This window comes from Nyctereutes procyonoides, unplaced genomic scaffold (assembly GCF_905146905.1).
Source record: "Nyctereutes procyonoides isolate TBG_1078 unplaced genomic scaffold, NYPRO_anot_genome, whole genome shotgun sequence".
Taxonomy (NCBI): Eukaryota; Metazoa; Chordata; class Mammalia; order Carnivora; family Canidae; genus Nyctereutes; species Nyctereutes procyonoides.
Window position 1 is genome coordinate 14,101,337 of NW_026575049.1, and position 23,413 is coordinate 14,124,749.

At 38.6% G+C, this 23,413-nt stretch overlaps 1 protein-coding gene across 1 annotated transcript in view; it reads left to right on the forward strand.

Moving 5' to 3' along the window:
- Positions 1–23,413, forward strand: part of TRHDE (thyrotropin releasing hormone degrading enzyme) — a 366,839-nt gene that overhangs the window by 269,615 nt on the left and 73,811 nt on the right. The window contains exons 9-13 of the mRNA XM_055328866.1: positions 7,727–7,792; positions 8,416–8,603; positions 14,382–14,470; positions 21,518–21,648; positions 21,755–21,810. Of these exons, the coding sequence (XP_055184841.1) occupies positions 7,727–7,792; positions 8,416–8,603; positions 14,382–14,470; positions 21,518–21,648; positions 21,755–21,810 (530 nt within the window). The remainder of the gene's footprint in view (positions 1–7,726; positions 7,793–8,415; positions 8,604–14,381; positions 14,471–21,517; positions 21,649–21,754; positions 21,811–23,413) is intronic.

Sequence of the window (23,413 nt, forward strand, 5' to 3'; positions counted from 1 at the left end):
ATCGGAGGCTGAGTGGAGTCAGTAAGGACAAGGGCGCAGGGGGCGAGGGGGCAGGAGGGAGTCGTGCAGTGCAAGAACATGCCCTGAGAGGGCTGGGGGTTATCTGAGTGCAGCAGGGTGCTGTGAGCAGATTCAACCCAGGGTGCGATGGGGTTCTGCTTACAGTTAGAAGTTAGCCGGCAAAGTGTGTGAGTGCATTGGGAGGGGGCAGGAGGATGCCCGGAGAGGAAGTGGGGAAGACAGGGAGGCCCATGGAGGTTCAGGGGAGAGATGGCGGTGACCTAAGTGCACAGAGACATGGGGGGGACCCAAAGGTTCTTTCTGGAGGCCGAATAAATGCACCTAGGGATAGACTGGGAGTAGGATCCACAGCAGAGGTGAGGAAGGGGGGGGGGTACGAAAGAGTGTGTGGGAAGTGTCTGGGGGGAAAGCCTGGAAACAAATCCCCGTGGGGCTGTAACAATAGGAGGCTGAGCAAAGAGTAGGGCCTTGGGGCTAGAGCTGCAGGGGACGCGGCCAGAACCCCAGGGCCTGGTGTCACCCAGGTCAAGGGGAAAGCTCCTGTCCAGAGAGGACCAATGAGGGTAACTGCGCTGGGAGGTGGAGCTGAGAGAGAGAGAGAAGAGGTCCTGTGGTAGCGGGCATGGTCCATGGCACCCGTGGAGTGGGTCGGGGAGGAGTGGGGACGTCTGCAGGCAAGCAGGTCTGTGGAGCGCAGCTTAAAGACGTTCAATGAGGAAGGAGATTCGAAAACCAGGGGAGGTGGGTGGAGCGGGATAAGGCTAAGGCAGGTTTTGTTTGGGTTTCTTCTTGAGGATGGGGGACAGTTGTGTGAGTTGGGCTGAAAGAGGAGGGGTCAGGAAAGGAAGGCCTGATGAATAGATGCTAGAGAAGTACGAGGTGACTGGGACATCAAGTTCTAAGGAAGTCTTAGAAGTCCCTCTAAGCACAATCCTCTTCCTAGCTGGTGCACAGCGTTTCCCATCCTGGAACCCCTGGAATGAATGTGGCTACTGTTGAAGGGGGGGTCAAAGATGTTGGCTCCATGGATATGACCCCTGGGGTCCGGCCTTAGAATAATTAGCATTCTTGGTTCTTGTGCGGCCAGCAGCTCTGCATGGGTCCGCTGTGCTCTGTGTCCCTTTCCCAAGTGAGTCCCATGCCCACTTTGCAGTAGAGGAAGAAGTTAAAGTCCAGGGGATCTAGGTCCCGATGCGACATCACACGGCCGGTAAGGACCAGCCTGATTCCTGCTCGTTTGCTAAATAGACACAGTCGTCTTCTCCGTCGAGTTGCGTTTCCCCCGACGAGTCAGCAGCAGCACAGCCGCCAGAATAGAGGCGTGCAAGCAGAAAGGGCCATGGACGCGCCCTACGGTCCTGGGCACCCTGGCTGACCGAAGGCCATGCATCCCGACCAGTCGGGATACACTTTGTCTAGTATGTGAGCTGCTGTGCTCTAAGTCCCTTTTCCAGGCCCTTCAGGAAAAGCAAGGCACGACCTCCTGTTTTACAAGTAGATTTATTTTACGTCTCGGTAATATTTCCAGCTAGCGACAGAGGTGAGGTGGGACACTGAGGCACCTGCACACCCCCGTGGACTTGCAGTCACCCCAATTCTGTGACAGTTCTGTGACAGTTCTGTGACCTCAGCCCGCTGGGGTCACACAAGTCCAGCGGCTGCAGTGTCACCACACCCCTTGGGACGCTTCCACCTGCCGCGGCCTTGATCGCATGACACAGAATCACTAAACACAAGATCCGCGGAAACAAAACCGGGGTGGAAATAGGCTGTTGTCTGTCATTTAAGACCAACAAACAGGGATCTTTTATCTGCTTACAAGATGTTTCGATTAGAAATTTTCCGATTTCCCGGTATGTTTTCGCAGTCCTTCAAGAAAGCGTACTGATGTCACAAAATTATGCTCGTTACATGGGTAACGGGCTTTTCACACATGTAGAAATCCTTTTTGTTCCAGAGAAATATCTGAATTCTCCTCGAAGTAAACAACCTGTGAGAGTAAATCTAGGTAAAAGACACATAAAAAAATAAAAATAAAATTGCATGAGAATGACGATATAACTCATTTTATTCTACGTTTTTAAATAACTTCCTTTCCTAAATACCACTTTTTTTTTTCTTTTACTGTGTCTGGTGTCCACACAGTCCGGTACCTTGAAAGGTCTCGTGTTGGTTTTTCTTTTTATCGGGTTTCCTACTTAGGAACTCGTTGCGATTTAATAATAAAGGTTTGCCAGTCATTGATAGCTTTTCTTTTTTCTTTTCTTTTCTTTTCTTTTCTTTTCTTTTCTTTTCTTTTCTTTTCTTTTCTTTTCTTTTCTTTTCTTTCTTTTTTACATTGATAGCTTTTCATCATTGGTTCCTATCTAACAGAATAAAATGTAAAAATTCTCTTACTTTTGCGTGATGCTTTTCCAAGCTGTGCTCCTCGGTTTTACTTGGTTTCATGACCTCTAGCCATTTTTCAGATAAAAACCAAAATACTATCTCGGTCTGCAGCCCGGCTGTCTGGTGTGTGTTGGTTGGTCATCCATCACTGGTTTGGTCTCCTGGTTGCTGTTTCTCAAGGTCGGAGCACCTGGAATCATCCTCTGAAGTACACAGCCAGCCTTCAGAGGGGTTGATCCAACCCCTTGTGCGGCACTGCTTTGATCCAATGAGCTTTTAATCTACTTTCTTATTGTCCATGGGTCCCTTTAAAATCACCCTGCTGTAGTAATGCACCCACTCACAAATATTTCATTTCTCAACTTTAGGTTCCCAGTTTAAAAGCTCCTGTTCTTTCTTTTTTGCCTTCTTTCAGACAAAAGTTTAACACAGTTTAAATTTTATTGTTGTTACCCTTGGTGTGCTCCTGTCTGGGGAACTTGTATACTTTTTCTCCAATCTTCTTGTCTGCCTCTTTTTTTTTTCTTTTTTTAGCTTAAGTATCTACCCCCTTCCTTCCCTGCCCCCACAACCCTACTGTTTATAAAACAATGAAAGCCTAGAAGGTTTATTCCATAGAACTGGGTACTCTTTGCTTTTCATTTTGTGTGAGTTGCATGAGAAAATTTCTATTTTCTTTCTAAGGTCACCAAGAACATTTAAGACATTTGTGTTGTTTTGATCAAATCCCCCATTAGTGTTGTATGAGTCAGGGTTTGGGGTTGCGAGCAGTTGAGAGGAACTCTGGCTACATTAGGCAGAGAGGAGTGTTTTTGAAGGGTGTAGGGTAGCCCTTGGAATCATTGGGAAGGCTGGAGAACTGGGCTAACAGAGCTGAGGAGGACTCAGATGTTGGGAAACCTCACCGAGGTCCTGCCACAGGGATGGCTGGTTCAGCTGCTGCCATTAGCTCCCTCCAGAGCCACCATCACAGTGTCACCATCACGGGGGGGTCATCTTCCCGTGGGCCCTACTTCTCTGCACTGATCCTGCAGGAATCACAGCCCTGGGATGAAGTATCTGCTCCTCTGGGACCCGGGCTCATGTGCCTGCTTTAGCTGCCTGAGTGGGGGGGTCAGGGGAGCAAGGATTTATGGTTTGGTCCCTTCTACAGCGAACGGGAGGTGGGGCCCTCCCCTTCCTGCATGATCCCATGGGCAGTTATTGCCCCCATATCAACGTGGGGTTTCAACGCTGGGAAGCCAAAGGGATGACAAATGCCCACTACAAATTTTTTGAGGCACAATTGTTCTTAATAGAAAGGAACAGTCTTTCAGGCCCCTACATTGGCCTTCTTGTCACATAGTCGGAAAAACCGATGCCCACCTTTGCTGGCATGTCCCCAGGATGCACTTGCAGGTAGAAGGGCGCTGGCTGCCTGGGTGCCTGTGGCCCGGACTCGCCCGTGTCATGCCCCCGGGTGCCTGATGCTGTAGTGGCTGGTGGGCCAGGTGGAGGGCTGATGCCAGACCCAGGGGGGGCCCTGGGTCTTCCTGGGAAGGAGTGGGTGCCCTGGACCACCGGCTGAGATCGGGGCCAGCAGGCAGAGCGAGGCGGGCCCAGGCCTGTGGCGGGGCTGTGCTGTGTCACCCTCTTACAACAGGAGGCACAGATCTTGGCGACACACAGGTGGCCCCAGGGTGGAGCTTCTGCACCGGGCAGCTCAGCACACACGGCCCAGCCGTCTGCAGGCCCGGGTCTCGGTGCCGCCAGCCAAGGGACCCCCCCCCCGGGGGGGCATCTTTAATCCACGCAAGTGGAGCATCATTATTCCTCTTCTCCTCATTACTTATGAGTCCCGTTGGCTTTTGCATGTGAAGGACTGTGGCTCGTGTCACCTGTCAGCAAAGAAAGTGACATAAAGGTGGCCCCCAGCCAGTGGTGCGGCCCTCCCCAAGAGGGCAGGTGGGGGCAGCAGCTACTGTGGGGGAGAGGAGGACTCGGGGGGAGGCGCACGGGCCTGGCGGGGGGGTGCTGCTGCCACCGAGGCCGCGGAGCTCAGCTTCCAGCAGGTGTCAGGCCATGTTGGCAGGTGCATGCACGGTCCTGGTGCGGGGCTTGACCCGGGCCCGCCTCTGACTACAGCGTCCTCATGTATTAGCTGGTGATGATGGTGATGGTGATGATGATGGTGATGGTGATGATGATGATGATGCCATCGACCCTGAGATGAAATAGAGAGCAGCTCACACGGGGCTAAAAAGGAGGCAGATGGTATGATTTGCATGTGCTCTGTCCTTGGTTATTCTTGTCAGTGATGCGCTTCCTTCCACCGCTCTGTTTCCAACTGGCCACCTGAAGGGATTGAAAAGCTTACGGTGGGGCAGCCCGGGGTGGCCCAGTGGGTTAGCGCCGCCTTCAGCCCCGGGCGTGACCCTGGGGTCCCGGGATTGAGTCCCGCATCGGGCTCCCTGTATGGAGCCTGCTTCTCCCTCTGCCTGGGTCTCTGCTTCTCTCTCTCTCTCTCTGTGTCTCTCATGAATAAATAAAATCTTTAAAAAAAAACAAATAAAAAGCTTACGCAGCTAATGTCTGCTGAACACTTGCTGTGTGCTCGGCCCGCGTCACTGGCAATACTGCCCAGACACTCCATGCTTGATGCCCTAACATAAACCTACGAAGCAGGTACTATCATCTCCCCATTTTATAGGCATGAAAACAGGCACAAGGAGGTTAAGCGACTCGCCAAAGCCACGTAGCTGGGCGGTGTTGGCGGGGAATTGGACAAGGCCGTCACATTCCCATTCCACACTTTATGTATCATAAGATCTTTCTGCTCAAAAGGCCTTTAAGCTTTAATCAGTTTATAATTTTGGTTTTGTCCCCTAAGAATATTCGAGTGGTCATCCATGTTTTTGTCTTTTCAACAGCTCCTCTATTTCTGAAATTCTTTGTCTAGAGAACCCTTAATTCTTTCTACAGTTAATATTAAAATATTCTTCTACTTTATATCATAATGTCAAATCTACTGCCGATTGACTTTCATACACATACATATAATCATAAGTTTCCATTTCGGATTCATAACCGCAGCCCTTTTCATATTCATCAACTTGTAGGTTTGAAAGGAACTTAAAATCTTCTTATTTAATTGCATACCAAACGTTTGAATTCATCTTGTCAGGCAGTTTTGGTGCAAAGACTACGGTTTTAGTTGCAGAGACCGTCCTACACGAATCCCATCTCAGTATCTGCTGTTGTTCTCGGTAACCTCCTCTCCAGCACCATTCCCCCAGCATGTGGAAGCCACAGGCACCTGCAAAGCACACCCCACTTTTTGTGGAATGAATGAATAAATAAATGACTACCAAAAAACCACATTTACTATTCTGGAAGCTTCTTTGTAATTCAACAAGGACAAAACACAATTTCCTTAGCTTAGGATAGGACTATTTTCATGCAAGAGGATGGGTAAAATAACTAAGGAACACACTTGGGAAGTGTTTTAGTTCACTTTCTCTTTGCTTGGAAGGAAAAAAAAAAGAGTTGACATGTGTTAGAATTCCAGTAACACCTGAAAATTGGGACTGCTAGGAATCCAAGAAGATGCTTTCTGCCCTGACTTCCGAGGCAAGCAAGTCAGATCTGCTTCCTAAACCTGGATAATTGCCATTTCAGCCCACATGAAATGTAAATTTGCACTTTATTCTGAATTGGGGAGGGAACCAAGAGCTTGAGTTGATGATCAGTATTGGGCCAACGTCAACTCATATCGTGAACAGCTGGAGTTTTAAGATCTGTCTGTGAAGAGAATCCTGTAGTTAGGTATTGGACCTTTCAAAGTCCGTGGGGGCATTGCTTTGTTCCCTCTTTTGGGATTATCCTAGCAGCGCTATCCGTAAGCCAAATCCAATAAATAGTTCTAATATTGATACTTTTAAAAATTATTGCACCACTAAAGTAAAACTCAAATTTGTGTTTCAAAATTCATACCGTTTCTGGATTTATCCATTTAGATGCTAAAAGATCCATTTAGATCCATTTAGAGACAATGCTGAGAGTTAAATCTGAAATAATTTATTTAAATCCTAGTCCCTGAGTTCTAATGGAAAATGGCTCATATGGCATATTCAAAGCCAAGAGTGGAATTCGCATTGGCTATCGGGGTTGTATTTTTTCAATAAAGTTATTCATAATCCCTGTTGACAATGATGGATTTGTGGTTGCTAAGGTAGTGTTGGGCATGACAGCTGTAGTGTCTGATTAGGTGGGAGTTGCCATTTGCTCTGCTGGGAGTTGCCAACAAAGCTGAATCTGTCACAGGTGCTACAATTTGTATTTCAGAAAAATGTCTTCCCCAAGTTTAATTATCCCCAAAGTATTCCACTCTACACAAAGTACTGAAAAGAGTCAGCGATTTCTTTTTTTCATTTTTAGTACTGTGATGTAAATGAGGACTTTTGTCTGCTTACCTACATGTTGTAAAGAGGATGGAATTTCACATGGAGGAGACTCTCTTTTTTATAATATAAAACACAGTTTTCTATTCATTTTTGTACTTTGGATTCAGAAAAAGAATAACACCAATTGGCCATCAGCAAGTAACATTCGGTGACATACGTAGACCATGCTTTGTAGAAGGGAGCAGCCATGGGGTACACAGAAAGTGTGTGGGTTTAACTACTAGTGGGGGAAAATTGGGAAATGGGAAGTCTATACTCAAAAATATCAAATAAACTCAGGATTAACTTTTTCTCATTAAGTGTGAGTATATGTTTCAAGCTCATGGAAGTATGTCTCTTTTTCTGGATTAGGCAGCCTGTCCTTTGCAGAGACTAGGGAATCTGACAGTTTGTGGAGACAGTCCTCACTCTCTTGGCCTTTGCCAGTTCCTCTTCACACCAGCATGTATCAGCCAGGTTTCTGTTGTTGTTTTCTCTTTTCCCTAAAACAGAATTTTTTCAGACACTTCAACAGGGAAGCCTGACGGAGGAGTTTCCCCTAAATATTTCACTGCAGAGGTAGTCTCTATAAAACTGCTTGAGGCCGATTTGCTCAATTAGAGGAAGGCCTTTGATCCTGGAAATCCAGAAGAAATGATTATGGCGATGAAAATAATTTTTAATAGACCAGTATCATTTGATGACTTAATTAAGAAATATGTTATAGTTAAAGCTCTTTGGGATATTTTTAAGTAAGATTCTTCACCTTTTTCCATGTCTTTGTCTTTGTCCTAATGCAATTCTAACAAATGGAAATGGTTGAGTCGGGAAATCAGTGTGTTTACTGGAAATGGCTTAGCCTTCAAATTGTAATTACAATTTTATATTCTTTGTAGGATTATTTAACCATTCATAAGTATGGCAATGCAGCCAGAAACGATCTCTGGAATACACTGTCAGAGGTAAAGTACAGGAAGCTTGAATGCCAAAACCTTTTCTTGAATATTTGAATTGAGTTTATAAGCAATTCATAACTTTTATTGACATTGGCAGTTGTTTTGAATTTTTATATTTCCTCATATTGCTTTATCACTTTGTTTTTGATATTTTATATTATAAAATGGGGTTAAAAATTAAACTGCAAGTGATTGTAAAAAGTACCCTGCCTACTTTCAAACAAGACAAGACTTCTGAAATATAACATGCATATGTTGTCAGATATTCACGTTTGAGAGAAATATTGATATTAAAGTAGTTCTTTCTATAGGTGAGTAACAAATATTTAAATTTGGTTCTAGACACACTGGGGGTACTTAACGATGCTGCAAGTACTTGTTTTAACAATCGACTGTGTTTTATCTTCCATTAAGTAAAAACTTTAATGCTAATAAAGCTTTCATTTCTCTACATGAAGCTTGACTTAAGGCAAAGAGATTAATTTTACTAACATGTTATATTAGCTTCACCGATTTTACATGTTTTCATACTTAAGTAAATCATAAAGGTAAACATAAAAATGGTTTAATGTTAATTATATTTATAATTCATGTTTATAAAACTAATTTATACAATTTGGGTTATGAAGGCTTTAAAAAGGAATGGGAAATTTGTAAATATACAAGAAGTGATGGATCAGTGGACACTCCAGATGGGTTATCCTGTAATCACCATCTTGGGGAATTTGACGGCGGAAAATAGAATAGTAATTACCCAACAACATTTTATCTATGACATCAGTGCTAAAACTAAAGCACTCCAACTTCAAAATAACAGGTACGACACTCTTTAACATGAAAAAAATTGCTTTTGTTCTTAGGTTTCACTTTGCCTTTTTAACATTTCAGAAAGGATTGCTAAGATAATTATAAAATGTAAGTGAAATATGGTTTTCATTTCTTTATTTACATATGGTATTTTCATTTTCATTCCTCTTTTACTCCTATTTCCAGATATTTTAACCATCAAAGTGACAGCACACCAAAGTTATTTTGTTCAAGCAGAGTTTAAATTATCATGGTGATTTAGAAAAATATGTGGTTTTTTTACACTTCCCTGTAAATGGTTGTTGAATTTAATTCGAGAAAGTTAAGATGCAATGAAGTCAATTAACTAGAACTGAGAAAACTGAGATTTATAAAATAGATGAGAATAGAAACAAACAATCCTGGAAGACTAATTAAAACAAACAAAACCACTAGACTGGTGTCTGAGCCAAAGGAACTCAAACTAGATCCATTTTTAAATGGTCTAAGTATCAATGCTACTTAGCATCAAAATATGTTCTCTTCCCTCAGTTTCCGTGTGTAAAACCACTAAATAGACAACATACACAGAATTTTCATTTGTTGTTAAACTTTCTTTTGAAACTCTTAATTACTGGAAACAGCATATAGTGTTTCTTTTCTATTTCATGTTTTCTCTTTTTTTAAAAAAATTATTTATTTATTCATGAGAGACACAGAGAGAGGACACAGGCAGAGGGAGAAGCAGGATCCATACAGGGAGCTCGATGCAGGACTCGATCCTGGGACCCCAGAGTCATGCCCTGGGCCACAGGCAGGCGCTAAACCGCTGAGCCACCCAGGGATCCCCCCTATTTCATGTTTTCTTACTGTTTTGTGTCCTATTAAAGGCTGAGCCAGAGCTAGATAATAGAACTTAAATAAGTTCATTTCATTTTTTAAAAGGTGCCCTGAGAAAATGTTGGAGGGGGAAGGGACAGATGGGATGAAATTTGAAATTAATAAATAAAAGCGAGGAATTTGGATTAGGTTGGTCATGCTGTCTCCCATTACATTGGCCCATTAGGGCTCTGAGGTCACCCACCAATATTTAGGAGGTGTGAAGCATGAATGGGTTTTGGTTTTTGGTTTTAGTTTTGATCTCTAAGAGGGGTGGATGACAGTGGTTCCCAAGTAAGCTAGCTCCAAGATGGGTTGTAGGTGGAAGGGACTGGGAAATCCATGACTGTTTTCCCAGTATTAAATTCAGAATGTCATTTGGGAAAGTCTGGTCTTCGATCACTATACACATTGGCCTTCAACAAACTGCCCTTGCAACCCAGCTGTTTCAACCGATGGAACATAGTATTTTCCTGCCGCACCATCGGGTGGGCCTGCGTGGGCGCTTCTGTCCCCAGCCTGGCTTCGGCACAGCTGCCAAATATATAATTTTCTATATAGGAACTATGGAGAGAGATAATCCCAGGGAATATTAAAGAAAAAATATTTTAGATTGATGCACGGCTTCCGACCCCCCTCCGGCCCCAGGCTAAGCTGCTCAGGCTCACCCCCGGCCCTGCCAGGAAGGACAGCAAAACGACTCGACTGTGGCAAAGTCAGAGAGATTTAGGCCGTGCCTTCGAGACGATCACTCTGACACAAACATCACTGATGCAGAAAAACATAAAGGACTCGCAAATGACAGAACAAATCTTGAACAAAAATACTCTGTCAGCCTATAACATGCGGCAGGTGGATCAGCGATGAGTCTGACTCTTTGGAGGAAGAATCTCTCCCAGGCTCTAGGAGTGTCTGTAACATGAACAGAACTTCGCTTTTGCCAGGGTTGTAAAATCACATGGGTCATTTTGAACCCCGAGAACCTGGCGTATAAAATATTAAGAGTAAGATGATCTATGAGAGTCCTTTTGATCTTGAAAATAATTTTCTATTTTGAAATCCTAGTGCTTGCAGTTAAAATTTTAGTCCTCAATTGTACATCACTGCTCAGTGCTTTTCACTCTAATAACAGTGTGGTCCGAGCTCCCGTACCTACCCTATTGGTTCTTTGGATGTAGCCTCCTACACCTTTACTCCCCGCTGTAGGGAGGTGTAGGAAGTACTGCATTGATGCAAAAACATTGCATTTGATAAAAAGATTGCATTGATGAAAAAAGAAATCCCATGAAGTGTGCATCTTTTCTGAGCCAGTGTCATTCATTCCTTGTCTTGAATTTTGCAAAGGATCCTAGAATGTCATCACTACAACATACCCAGTAACGTTTTGAATGTCTGTGGTAATTATATTTTTCATCATAATAACTATTATAGCATAGAAAGATCGTTACATAACTAATAATTGCATAAAGCTAGGTGATATGTAGACGTGAATAAGATATTTGCTAGAATTTAGGTATCCTAGAAGTTCTGAATTCGTGTAGCTTTTCTTTGTGAAGTGAATAGATTACAGTGCTGAGGAGTATCTCTTCATATACTCATGGAGCTTCCCAGAGTCCTGTCCTATATAGAAAATTATATTATCTCCACAGTCATATTTTCCTTTTGTTATTGACCTGGTGACAGCAACCTCTATAGAGTTCATGGTGTCTATGTTAATGCTTCACTGATATTGGTACCATTTTTTAAAAAAAAGATTTTTCACTCAAGCTGCAATAAATACCTATTATTGTTTACCCCTGACATGACTATTAGGAAAAAAATTGCTTTATTATAAAAACATGAACAACAGAGAGAGATAATCCCAGGGAATATTAAAGAAAAAATATTTTAGAGGTCTGTGGAAATGCATTTTGTGTTTGTTTTGGACTTTTTTTTTTTCCTGCTTAAAATGAGATGACGAAAATTAAACTTAGGTAGCTGGGACATAATCTAATTTCACAAATTCTTTTTTGTAAGCTTTTTTCAAACATCATTCACTGCAGTCTGAGATTTTTTTTAATAGCACACTATGCTCAACAGTGTTTAGTGACTTCCACCCTTTTAAGTTGTAACCGCAAAGTAATGTGCTTTCTTTCGATTTTTAAAATTAAATTGGTGGAAAGATCAAATATGTGTTGTTTGGAAGGTTATGAAAAATAACATATAGAGGGGCGCCTGGGTGGCTCAGTTGGTTAAGCATCTGCCTTTGACTTAAGTCGTGATCTCAGGGTCATGGGATCCGCCCCACGTCGGGTTCCCTGCTCAGTGGGGAGTCTCTCCCTCTGGCCCTCCCCACTGCTCATGCTCTCTCTCTCTCCCTCTCTCTTTCTGTCTCAAATAAATAAATAAAAAGGAGAGGAGGAAAAGGAAAAAAGGAAAGGAGAAAAATATATTTTTCCTTAAAAAGGAAAGGAGAAAAATAATACATAGGATTAGTCATATAGCAATTCAGAAATGAGTACAAATTTTTGATATGCTTGGTAATTTGTAGTTTTCATTTTGTTTTTGTGACAATATATACATGTGCATTGTGTGCATACACACGGACACAGAGAGGGCAAAAACATTCTTAGAAAAAAAAATATAGAACACTATTTCAAAAGTGTTGCAAAATGCCCAAGTGTTTGTATCCCAGCACCTTATAGTTAACTGGTTGGCATCTGAATGGCCATAGGATTCATGCTGTGACATGTAGGAAGTTTCCGGTAGGGAGGTGGCATTGACTGTTAGCAATATGCACATATTGATATGAACCTCTTTTTCTTGTACTGTAGAGACTTTTGCTAAAACTCAGATATTGAAGCATACCGTAGAAATTTTATTACACCTTCCACTATTTAGGAGAATGCAGTTGAAATAAATGCAAAAGTATATTTATTTATACTGAGGCAAATAATAGTTCACATTTTAGGATCATGCTTTAAAAAGGCACATTTATCCTTGAGGATTTTTAAACATGGTCAATTTTGTATATTTCTTGACCTTTAACTGATACTTATTTGATTTCACAGTTTAGTTGACCCAACTCAATGTGGAAGATACGTACCAAAAAAATCAAGTTCATAAAAGTTAATCTCTGTCTTGCCCATAGACTGATTTGATCCCTTTCATTTTATTTTGGTTTAATCCCATTTGATCCAATTCAACAGCAATTTATGGAATGCCTTCTATTTCTAGGCTTTTTCAAGATCTTAAGTATAAAAATAAAAGCTAATAGTTTATTTTGAGAATCAGATGCACAGTCAAGCATTATAGTCTCTTAACTAATTTTTTCAATCAATCAAAAAAGAGTCATTATTTTTAGAGAACAGCTGTTAAAGAAACATTTATCAATTCTCTTTGTCTTCCTCATAGTAATACTGTTATTAAATATTTACTATATTCTTAGTATTATGTTAGAGCTTGGAGGTATTTGATAAAGAGCTTATGTGGGTTATGTTCATTGACTTCTACTTTAAAAACAATACATTTGAAAAAAATAAAATAAAAACAATACATTTGGCTACTATAGATCATTGATTTCCTGACCAACCATGTGGATCCCACCAGAGTATAGCTTAGTGTCTCTATGTAGTTGGTATTCAAAAAGGTTTCGCTAAAAACAACAACAAAAAAGAAACCAAAAAAAAAAAAGAAGGTTTCACTGATTAAATACAGCATATATTTTTAATATTTAGAATTTTAAACATACTATTGTAACTTTCCATATTATAGATGGCAATTGGTGTAAAATTATGAATTTCTTTCAATCTTCCACTTATATTTGTTATTACTGATTTCTGTTTGTTGTGAATGGGAAACATGAACTGATAAAATAGTCACATTCCATATAACCGATTTAGAAGAGATGCCCTCTCTTCCCATGCCCACAAAACATATTCATTATATCTGTAATTATATAATCCTGGATATTTTTCCTGAAAAACTCTCAATTTTCTGTTTACTTTCCCAATTACAGAACTCACACAGTGTCTCTTCCATAAAATCAAAAATATTTTGCATGTACTAGATATTGTTGGTGATCCCTGCTGTTAATGGTGCGATGATAGGTCAACGTAATCCAACTTCAAGGAAAGAAACAAAATGTAGTCATGGAACTTATCATAAGACCATCCAGCCTATCTCTGGTTGGTCATTTGAGATTAAATTGATACTACGCCATGTAAAAGTATAGGCTTCCATTTTTATCCTATTAAAAGTCAAATTCTAGAAAATGCTTCTCTCAATAGCTGGGACTCAGAACTGATCCCTGAACCTTGGTTGATGATTTCACACATCAGTTTGGAAATTTCATTTCAGAAAACAGAGCAGGAAGTGTGTTCCACTCTGTTCTTTGTATTGATCTGGATTCAGGGGCATCTGATTACTTTTGCTTTTCTCTCCTGCTTTGCAGAGTAACATTGGATGTGTCATATGAACCTTTCTGTAAGATGTGACAATATTACTTTTTAGGATAGTTTTGTGAAATGTTAAGGATAATGTTGAAATGTAAATGCATGAAGCCATTGAAATGTGTATTAATTTAATATAGAAAAAGTAGAAAGGAGTTATTTTGAAAATTTAATCAATATATGGTATGGCTCTGATTTATTGAGTTTAGCTACTTTTTATTTCAAATGCAAAATGCAAATTGTCTTTTTTTTTTTTGAAAGATAAATTGTTCGGTCGAAAGTCCTCCTTTTGTATTGAAATTAAAACTCTTACAGGCTAAGTCTGATGATTGGTATTGAAGAAGTGAATTCATCTTCTTGATTTATGCCTTACTTTTGTGACTGGGGAAATTTTTAGTTCCCCTGAAGAGAATAACAGAAATCATACAGAAGGTGCATAGCAAATGTTGTTTATTTGTTATAACCATTTTTATTCCTAAAGCTTCTATTTTATTTTGCAGTTACCTGTGGCAGATTCCATTAACTATTGTGGTAGGAAATAGAAGCCATGTGTCTTCAGAAGCAATTATTTGGGTGTCTAACAAATCAGGTAAAATATATATGCTCCCCTCAGGAACTATTTGGTTTCACGTAATTGTTTAGCAACTTAACCTCTGGTTTCAGCTGTTATAAAAATGTGAATAAAGACAAATTAGAAAGAGAATATAGAAGAATGACAATCACCTCTACAAAATTAAGTATAATATGGTAGAGTTTGTACGTAGTCTAATTTTAGCCTGCCTGTATAATTCTGAAGTTTATTTGTGTCATTGATGGTACCGAGAAAATTAAAAACAAGGCATTTGTAGTACTAATTTTAGCTTTCTAAAGCTGTATCATTTTATAATCCCAAATGTAATTAAATTATAATCAGAACTCCCGGTAGAACAATATGCCAAATAATGAAACATAGGCCACATTCAATTCTATTTTCCTGCTATCTTCTTTTTGCCAGACTGGCTCTTTAAAGAATGGACGAGGAGATATTCTCCATAAAATTATAATTATAGGGAAAGAAGGGAGGGGCCTTGATAGGTCATCAAAGCACCTCCTAAATTAGGGTCAACTCTCAAGGAGCAGAGAAAGATGACATTCTATTCTGTTTCTAAATATCTTCAGATAAGATAGCGACCTATTCAATGCACAGTCAGAAAGCTATTTCTTGAATTCAATCTAAATCCTTCATGCTAGATGTGAGACAGGTCTCTTTAATTTCTGTTTTCCATTGAACTGGAGAAAAAGCCAAATATCATCTTTTATGTAATGTTTTATTTGGATTAAGATGGTCGAGTATGTCCACATTTTGTTTCTCTTGTCTTCTGTTCTGCTAATTAATCTTGTCATTTCATAACCACCGTAAGCAGCCACTGAAAACTTTCTGCAATAAATGAGGCATAAATAAATAAATAACAAACATTGTTTCTGCCCTTAGTCTTGCTATCATAAAGGAGATGTGAGTGCGCAAGATACCTGTATACAAGAAAAAGTTCTCACAGCAAAAATCTAATCTGCTTACCAGAAATATGAAAGCTTGTGTTTTCAGTTGAATTTTTATTCAAATTTTTATGTTATTGTATTTTTAACACATAATCACATATTATGAAAATGTGCTTTTATTTATATACACGTGTATAAAAGATTCATAAGTAATGTGGTGATGAACTGAAATGCTTCCCTTAAAATTTATTGGTGTTTCTCCTTTTAAAATTACTTATTATAATCTATTCTTTTCATTTCTTAGAGTTAGCATTTATACCATGATTCTGAATTCACACTTACTGTATTATTTGGGTGGGTTTTTTTTTTTTTACTACTTTTTTACTTTCATATCGTTGTTTTGTTTATCTACATAATTTGTTATGAAATGATGAGTGAAAACAGTGAGTCATTAACATAATGATCTATTAGATCCTCCATAGGATTGCTAGGAACATGAAATAGAACAGTTTTTAGAAACCAAGCAAAAAACATTTCTCGTTCAAAGGGACAATGGAAATGGGACAGTGCAAAGGTACTGATCAAAAGTCAGGATTAGGCCAAAATGTCACTTTTAGAGGGTGTAGGGATTCAAGGCAAGTCTGATTCTTCTTGGATACTTTCCCTACATCCATTTCCTCCAACTCCCTAGTATTTGCATGCTGTTACTCATGGTACCTTCTTGTTTCATACTGAATACCCAGAGTAGCTTCCCAACTTTTCTTGACCAATAACCACAGGTGTATTTGAGACGTTGTTTCCATTTGTAGTCTCTCATTATTAATCAGGAATAATAACAACGTGATAGTTCAAAGCATACATTTGCCTAAAATGTCACCTGTATTAATACACATGTCCTACACACTACATCGTGTGTGCAGTGCATAGCTCTGGGAAATGATATTTCCATTGACTCTGATATTGATGGCACACTTCCTCACCCCAAAGTCTTGCAACCTACAGTGAGCCAGTTTCCATTAAATCAGAGCAGAGTCTTCTGGTTGATGAAACATTGTCCCAGTTGAAGTGTTGATGCTTTTGTGGGGAATTCCCATACCAAGTAAATGTTTCTTGAAAACTTCATAAATACATAAATCTGGAAGAAGCTTCCAAGAGGGACCTAAAAGAAAGGCAACCATTCTGTTTTCCCTGTTCAATCTCATTCTGTCTTTAGTTTTGTCTTAAAGTCCTTCATTCTGATGGCAAGTAAAAAACTGACACAGGATACAGACAAGGGAGATAAAAGACTGGTAACTCTTGTCTTCTTTTATGTGTTATTACTTTTCTCTCTCTTTTTTTTCAAAATACAGTTAACTAGAGACACCTGGGTGGTTCGGTTGGGTAAGCGTTTGACTCTTGGTTTCAGCTCAGGTCATGATCTCAGGGTCGTGATATTGAGCCCTGTGTTGGACTCTGAGCTCAGCAGGGAGTCTGCTAGAGATTTTTCTCCCTCTGCCCCTCCTCCCTCTCTAAAAATAAATAAATAATAATAAAAATATAGTTAGCTAATATCAATAATAATTTTTTTCCAAAAATCATTAAGAGAATATTCTGGTCAATTCTTATCAACCTTATATTTTAAAAGTCTACCTTTTAGTTATAACAATAAGATCAATGTCTTTATAATTTTTCATTGTCATGAATATAGATTTGATCTTACCAGGTATTAAGGCACAGTCATGGTGAATAATATAAGGTATAAATTTGATTTGAATCATCATTTACTCTTGACACTTCAATTTTTAAACCCTTTAGATAAATATCTAATTAATTCCAAGTTAAGGCATAGTTCATTTTACCCTAAAATAGTTTTTAACCGATTTTTAAATTACTGAAAGCAGGTAAAAGGATTTATCTCTTTTGTTTTTACTACTGAAATACTGAGAATGCAGATGTTTACAAAATATAACAGCTTGTGTGTTGACTATTAATTAATGTGTAAAGGAAGGCAATGAATTTAATGCCAAATGTCAGGAAGGAAAAGATTCAAAATAAAGGAAATTGATGCTGAAATTACAAGTAAACATTAAAAATAGTGTGATGATACAGGCCTTGCACCAAGCAGTGGTTTATATAAGACTCACAAGCCTTTAGAATGAATTATTTTTATCCATATTTTTACAAATGAGGAGGTTAAGGCTTGAGAAATAACTTGCCCAAATTGTCTTAGGGACTTGGTTTTCTTTTCTAAACTTATTCCCTCTAAACCACAAATACACACACACACACACACACACACACACACACACACACAATTTTAAAGCTTTGGTAGATTGCTTTGCCAATGTGCCAATTACTCAACTTGTTGCCATTGTAACCCACACATGGTTCCTTAGGGTTCCATAGAGTCTTTTCTAATCTGATCCTCACACAAGTCCAGTGAGAAAACCAATATGTGTTATTATAGCTGAGTTCTTTTTACATTGCCACCCTCGTTAGTTTGGTTGACATTTTGTTTTAAATTCTGATTTTTCTGCAACCAGCCAATACCAAGTAGGAAGACAATCTGCCTTTTTGTTTTTATCCTTGAAGTATAGAATATAAAAACAAAATATTATAAAATTCCCACTAGTCTGTGCCTTAATATAATCTAAATTTTGTGCCATTTTGGATACATTCTAAATATCTTTTTAAACTAACATTCAAGATATAACTTCCTTACTTTTTATTTTGGTACTCATCACATACCATCCCTCATTAGGCCATTGGAAAAGATCTCTTTAAAATTCATTGCTTGCCGTTAGTTAATTTGAAGAACATTTTAAAGATATAATTAACTAGAATGAAAAAGACATTTAAAAATCTATTACAAAATCTTTCAGGGAATCATTTCTCCAAAGATTTCATTTATATCAAAGGCATAAATATATTCATGAACAGTAATAGCCTTCAGGTTTTAGTTATCAATTAAATAATAACATACTTAAAAACAATAGATGCCTGCCTTTTTTATTCTTATCAGATGACAGAGAAGGTATAGGAATTGTTTTCCTATTTTAATCTGTCTCTCTTCTACCTGTAAGTTGAATTCAATAAGTTTTTAATTTTTTATAGTTTCAAGTTTTTATTTGAATTCCAATTAGTTAACATACGGTGTAATATTAGTTTCAGGAGTAGAATTTAGCGATTCATCACTTACACATAACACCTAGTGCTCATCACAGTAAGTGCCCTCCTTAATGCCCAACACCCAGTTAGAGCCGAGTGTATCACGTGAGGTTAAAATGTGCCAGCTCCCTAAAATGTGAACAAGAAATAACTTTAAAAATTATATTTAATATCATAGGATTCCATTGACTATTTCAGAATTGTAAAAACCTAAGTTGTGTATTCATATATTAACCTCGATTCTTGATTAATGTAATTTCTTCAAAAAAATAACCACTTTTTAGATAAAAGTGATCAAATTTATTCTTAACCCAAGCTAATTGAGTATACATATTGCCAAAGTGAGCGCCTAACCCAAGTGAATTTAATCACAATTTAAATACGTGTTGTTATAAAAATCTTAGTATTCTTCAAGATAGAGTTAGGATTACTCAAGAGAAACAGTATCCTCAATATTTTAATCTTAATTTTTTTTCCACTGAATTTGGACATGATTCATTAAAATCCCTCTTTATAAGCTTTAGTTTTTTTAAATGTCATATTTTTGGGGATCCCTGGGTGGCTCAGTGGTTTGGCGCCTGCTTTTGGCCCAGGGCGTGACCCCAGGGTCCTGGGATCAAGTTCCCCGTTGAGCTCCCAGCATGGAGCCTGCTTCTCCCTCTGCCTGTGTCTCTGCCTCTCTCTCTCTCTATCATGAATAAATAAGTAAATAAATCTTTAAAAAAATAAAATGTCATATTTTTGTTGATTTTGTTTGTATATCTACAAAAAGGGGGGGGCATTCCAATGCTTCAAAGCAATTGTGCTGATAATTACGTTAAAGTTTTGAAGGATCCCTGGGTGGCGCAGCGGTTTGGCGCCTGCCTTTGGCCCAGGGCGCGATCCTGGAGACCCGGGATCGAGTCCCACATCGGGCTCCCGGTGCATGGAGCCTGCTTCTCCCTCTGCCTGTGTCTCTGCCTCTCTCTCTCTCTCTCTCTCTCTCTCTGTGACTATCATAAATAAATAAAAAAAAAATTTTAAAAAAAGTTTTGAAAAATATACAAAAACAAAGTACCAGAAACTTGGGAAACTTAGTGTTCTAGAGCAGTATCTGGTATATTTATTTTTTTTAAGTAGCAGAGATGAAGCTGGGTAAAATTTCAAACTGAGGAAAACAGTTTCTTCTTCCATTGAGTCACGGAATTGGAAGAGACCTTAAATGCTATTGCTTGACCCTTGGGTCAAATGAGTGGCCTAAGTTCAAACATTTAAGTCTAGGAGAACTGGAACAAAAATCTAACTGTCTTGCTCCCGTTCTAATTCTTATTTCCAGTGCTATGTCCCTCCTTTTCAAATCAATATAAAAATGTGAGAAATAACTACTGTATCACATTAAAAATGCTGTCCTGTCTTGTACCAATAGAGTAAAATACAGTAAAAAGGATACTGGAGTCAGGAGACCGGAGACAGACCATTTCCAGATTTCTTGGACAATTTGGTTAACCTGTCTGAGCCTCATTTCTTTTTTTTTTCATATTTATTTATTTGACAGAGAGAGAGAGCACAAGCAGGGGAGTGGCAGGCAGAGGGAGAGGGAGAAGTAGACCCATGCTGAGCAGGGAGCCCGATGTGGGGCTCAATCCCAGGACCCCGGATCATGACCTGAGCCGAAGGCAGACACTTCACTGGCTTAGCCCCCCAGGCATCCCTGAGCTCATTTCTTTATCTGTTCCAATAGATACTATTTATAAAAGAGGCCAAAGGCTGACGTGCTATTGGGAACATTAAAGATTACATTTTTCAAAAAAAAAAAAAGATTACATTTTTCAGCATACATTTTTGGTTTTACTGTACATTTATGAAAATTGGCAAAATGTAACATGCATGAGATTAAGGAGCCCACCCCATTCCAGACCTGAGCAATTAATAGTCATTAATGTTCACCCAGTGACTTTTATGGTCACGCCCCCTTCCTGTGTATGGCTTCCACTTGAGACTTGCAGTGTTTCAAAAAGAAAACCTGTCTCGTAGCCTCATGTGCAGAAACCTTGATAATAAAGTGAGAATTGGAGAGTGTGCGTCTCAGAACTGATGCAGATGGGTTCTATGATGTATTTTCTGGTTTTGTGTCATTGTGGAAATTAGGTAGACTGGCGTGTGTATGTATGTAAAATATGAATTTTAAATAAACTTAATACATTTTGTAACTCCAATGAACCATGCGTCCTGAGGACATCCACAAAATGATTAGAATTGTAAGCTGTGGTTCTGTAAAGTCAACAGAGGCTGACATTAAGGTGAATGGAGTTCTCTGCACCGCATTTGAAGGAGTTAAATATATGTTATAAGATTGCTTTTACTGGCTTCCTTTAATTGAATTAGCTGGGGAATATAATCAAGTTACCATTTTCCAAAGCGATTCCAATAAACAGAATTTATTATCTTCGTTCTAATTATATGTAGAAATATTAGAATCTTAAACAAATGAGTTTCCTTTTTCCAACATTATTGATGATGCTGAAAAGTCTGTTATTTATTAGTACTTCCCAAAAAGCACAAGAGAAAAGGCAAGAAACAATAGTGACTTTAAAATAAATGAGCCTTATTGTTATAATCACTTTCTTACTGAATAAAATAAGTAGAATGTGCACCTAAAACCTTTTCTTGTATTCTAGCCCCATACTCAAGTACAGTCTAACTAGAAGCCACATGAATACAGGAGATTTCTTGGTGACATTCATCTTGAGAAGAACATTGTGTATGGGTAATGGGGTTTTTAATCAAGAACAAAAAATGTTAATTGTAAGAAAACAATTAATTGAGGTAACAATGAGTCACCAACTAAAGGTTTTCTAGTGAGTTCTAGATATAATGGTGAATTGATGAAAGAGTAGATTTCAATTAGGTATTTGTGATGGAGTTAGTTCTCTTTTAATTATTGGTACTGTAGTATCTGTTCTTTAGAAAATATACTTCATATCATTTTAACCCATAATCCTAAATTACCCCCCCCCCAAAATGCTGTTTTCAGAACACCACAGGATAACTTTGGACAAAGGAAACTGGTTGCTGGGGAACATCAATCAAACTGGCTATTTTAGAGTCAACTATGATTTAAGGAATTGGAGATTATTAATTGATCAATTAATCAGGAACCATCAGGTAAACTGGATTTACTCATTGAAGATCTGTTTCAATATGTGAACACCTTCCATTTTAATCCTAAAGGATTCCTTTTTTTTTTCTTTTTTCTTTGTTGATCTCATAGGTTCTCTCTGTGAGTAACAGAGCAGGTTTGATCGATGATGCCTTCAGCCTAGCCAGGTATGTTTTCCAGTGGATCTTCACAAAGATAACTGATGTCCATAAGGCTTCCTCTATTAAGCTAAATACCGTATGTTTTGAATAAGAATGCTTTTAAAAATAATTTCTATTTCACTTTTTTTGTATTTGGATATGAATTATAATCAGTGTCCCAAACTCTTGATCGATAGTAGCCATAGGGTATTTCTGAGTCAGGAGAAGCTTGATCAATTTTGACTGTAAGTTCAATTTAACACTGGAGATTAATAATCCCTTCCCAATTTCATTAATGAACTCTACAAAATGACCATTGTGCCATATTTAATTTTTGATGGAAAATACCTTCAAGCAACAGCAATTTTTTTCCTAACGTACACTCGTATATCTTTTTTTAATGTTTTTTGAATGTGATTCATTATGAGAAGCCTGTGCTGCAAGACAAAAATAAATATTCCACAGAGTAAAGCTGTTCTGGACAAAATGTGTATCAATCTTATAGCAGAAGCTTTTAGTTGTATTTGCTAGAGTAATATTTACATTATTTTCATCATTAGACTTATAATGTTAAAATGAGTTATTCCTTCGAATAGTCACTAAACAATTATTTCTTTAAAATAATGTTAATTGTAAACCCAAGGTATTTACTCAATGTTGTGATTAAACAGTATAATAAACTCAGTCCTTTTTAGCATTTTGAATCGTTTCACATCCAAATGCAGTTTTCATTTTAATAATTTGATAGTATTGGGCAAAGATTTAGAAATAATAGTGCTGGAGGAAGGCCCACCAAGATAGCAATGTCCAAGGTAATGATAAAGATGTAGCTTTGACTCTACAGTAAGACATAAAGACTGAGTGTTCCGTAGGAGAGGAAGATTATTTTGACATAGATGTTTAAAAAGTACAGAAAGCCAATAAGACAGTATACTTAACGTAACATTGGATTGAAAGAGAAGCAGGAAAAAAGGAGAGAATTATGTTGAGAACACCACGAAGAAAGGTTTGGGAACTAGAAGAAACCGCATACGACCAGTTACTTAAACACTCATGAGGGTGCAGACACTGTTCTAACTGTTGTACATGTCGTGATTTAATTCTCACGACAACCTTATAAGGTGTACAGATAGGTATTATTATTATTCCCATTTTACAGGTAAGAACACAGGCTCAGGGAGGTCACAGATAAGTATCTTACCTAAGGATACGATTGCAGCTAGTCATTGACAGGAGCAGAGCTTTGGTCCAGGTAGTCTGGCTACAGACTTTGTCAATAAACCCTATACCAGCTTTTTGTCTTGTTTATTTTACAGAATGCTGCAATACAGGGCTCTTCAAACTTGTTTGATATAAAATACATTTTCCTTTGTTTAAGCATTTATTTTTAAAGACTAACAAGCTTTTTGGACATCTATTCAAAGTCAGGTTTGGGGTTTTTTTTTTTTTTGGGTTAAGTCTATTACATTTTAATAGTTTCTGGAGACAATCTAGGTTAAGCAAGAGCAAAGTGCCATTGTTTGCCTTTAAGGGGGGAGGGGGTATTCTCTACACATTTTCTTTTTTAATTTTGCACTTTCTTTATATAATAGTTTGCATTTTGGTTATTTGCTACCCTGGATACTTTCAG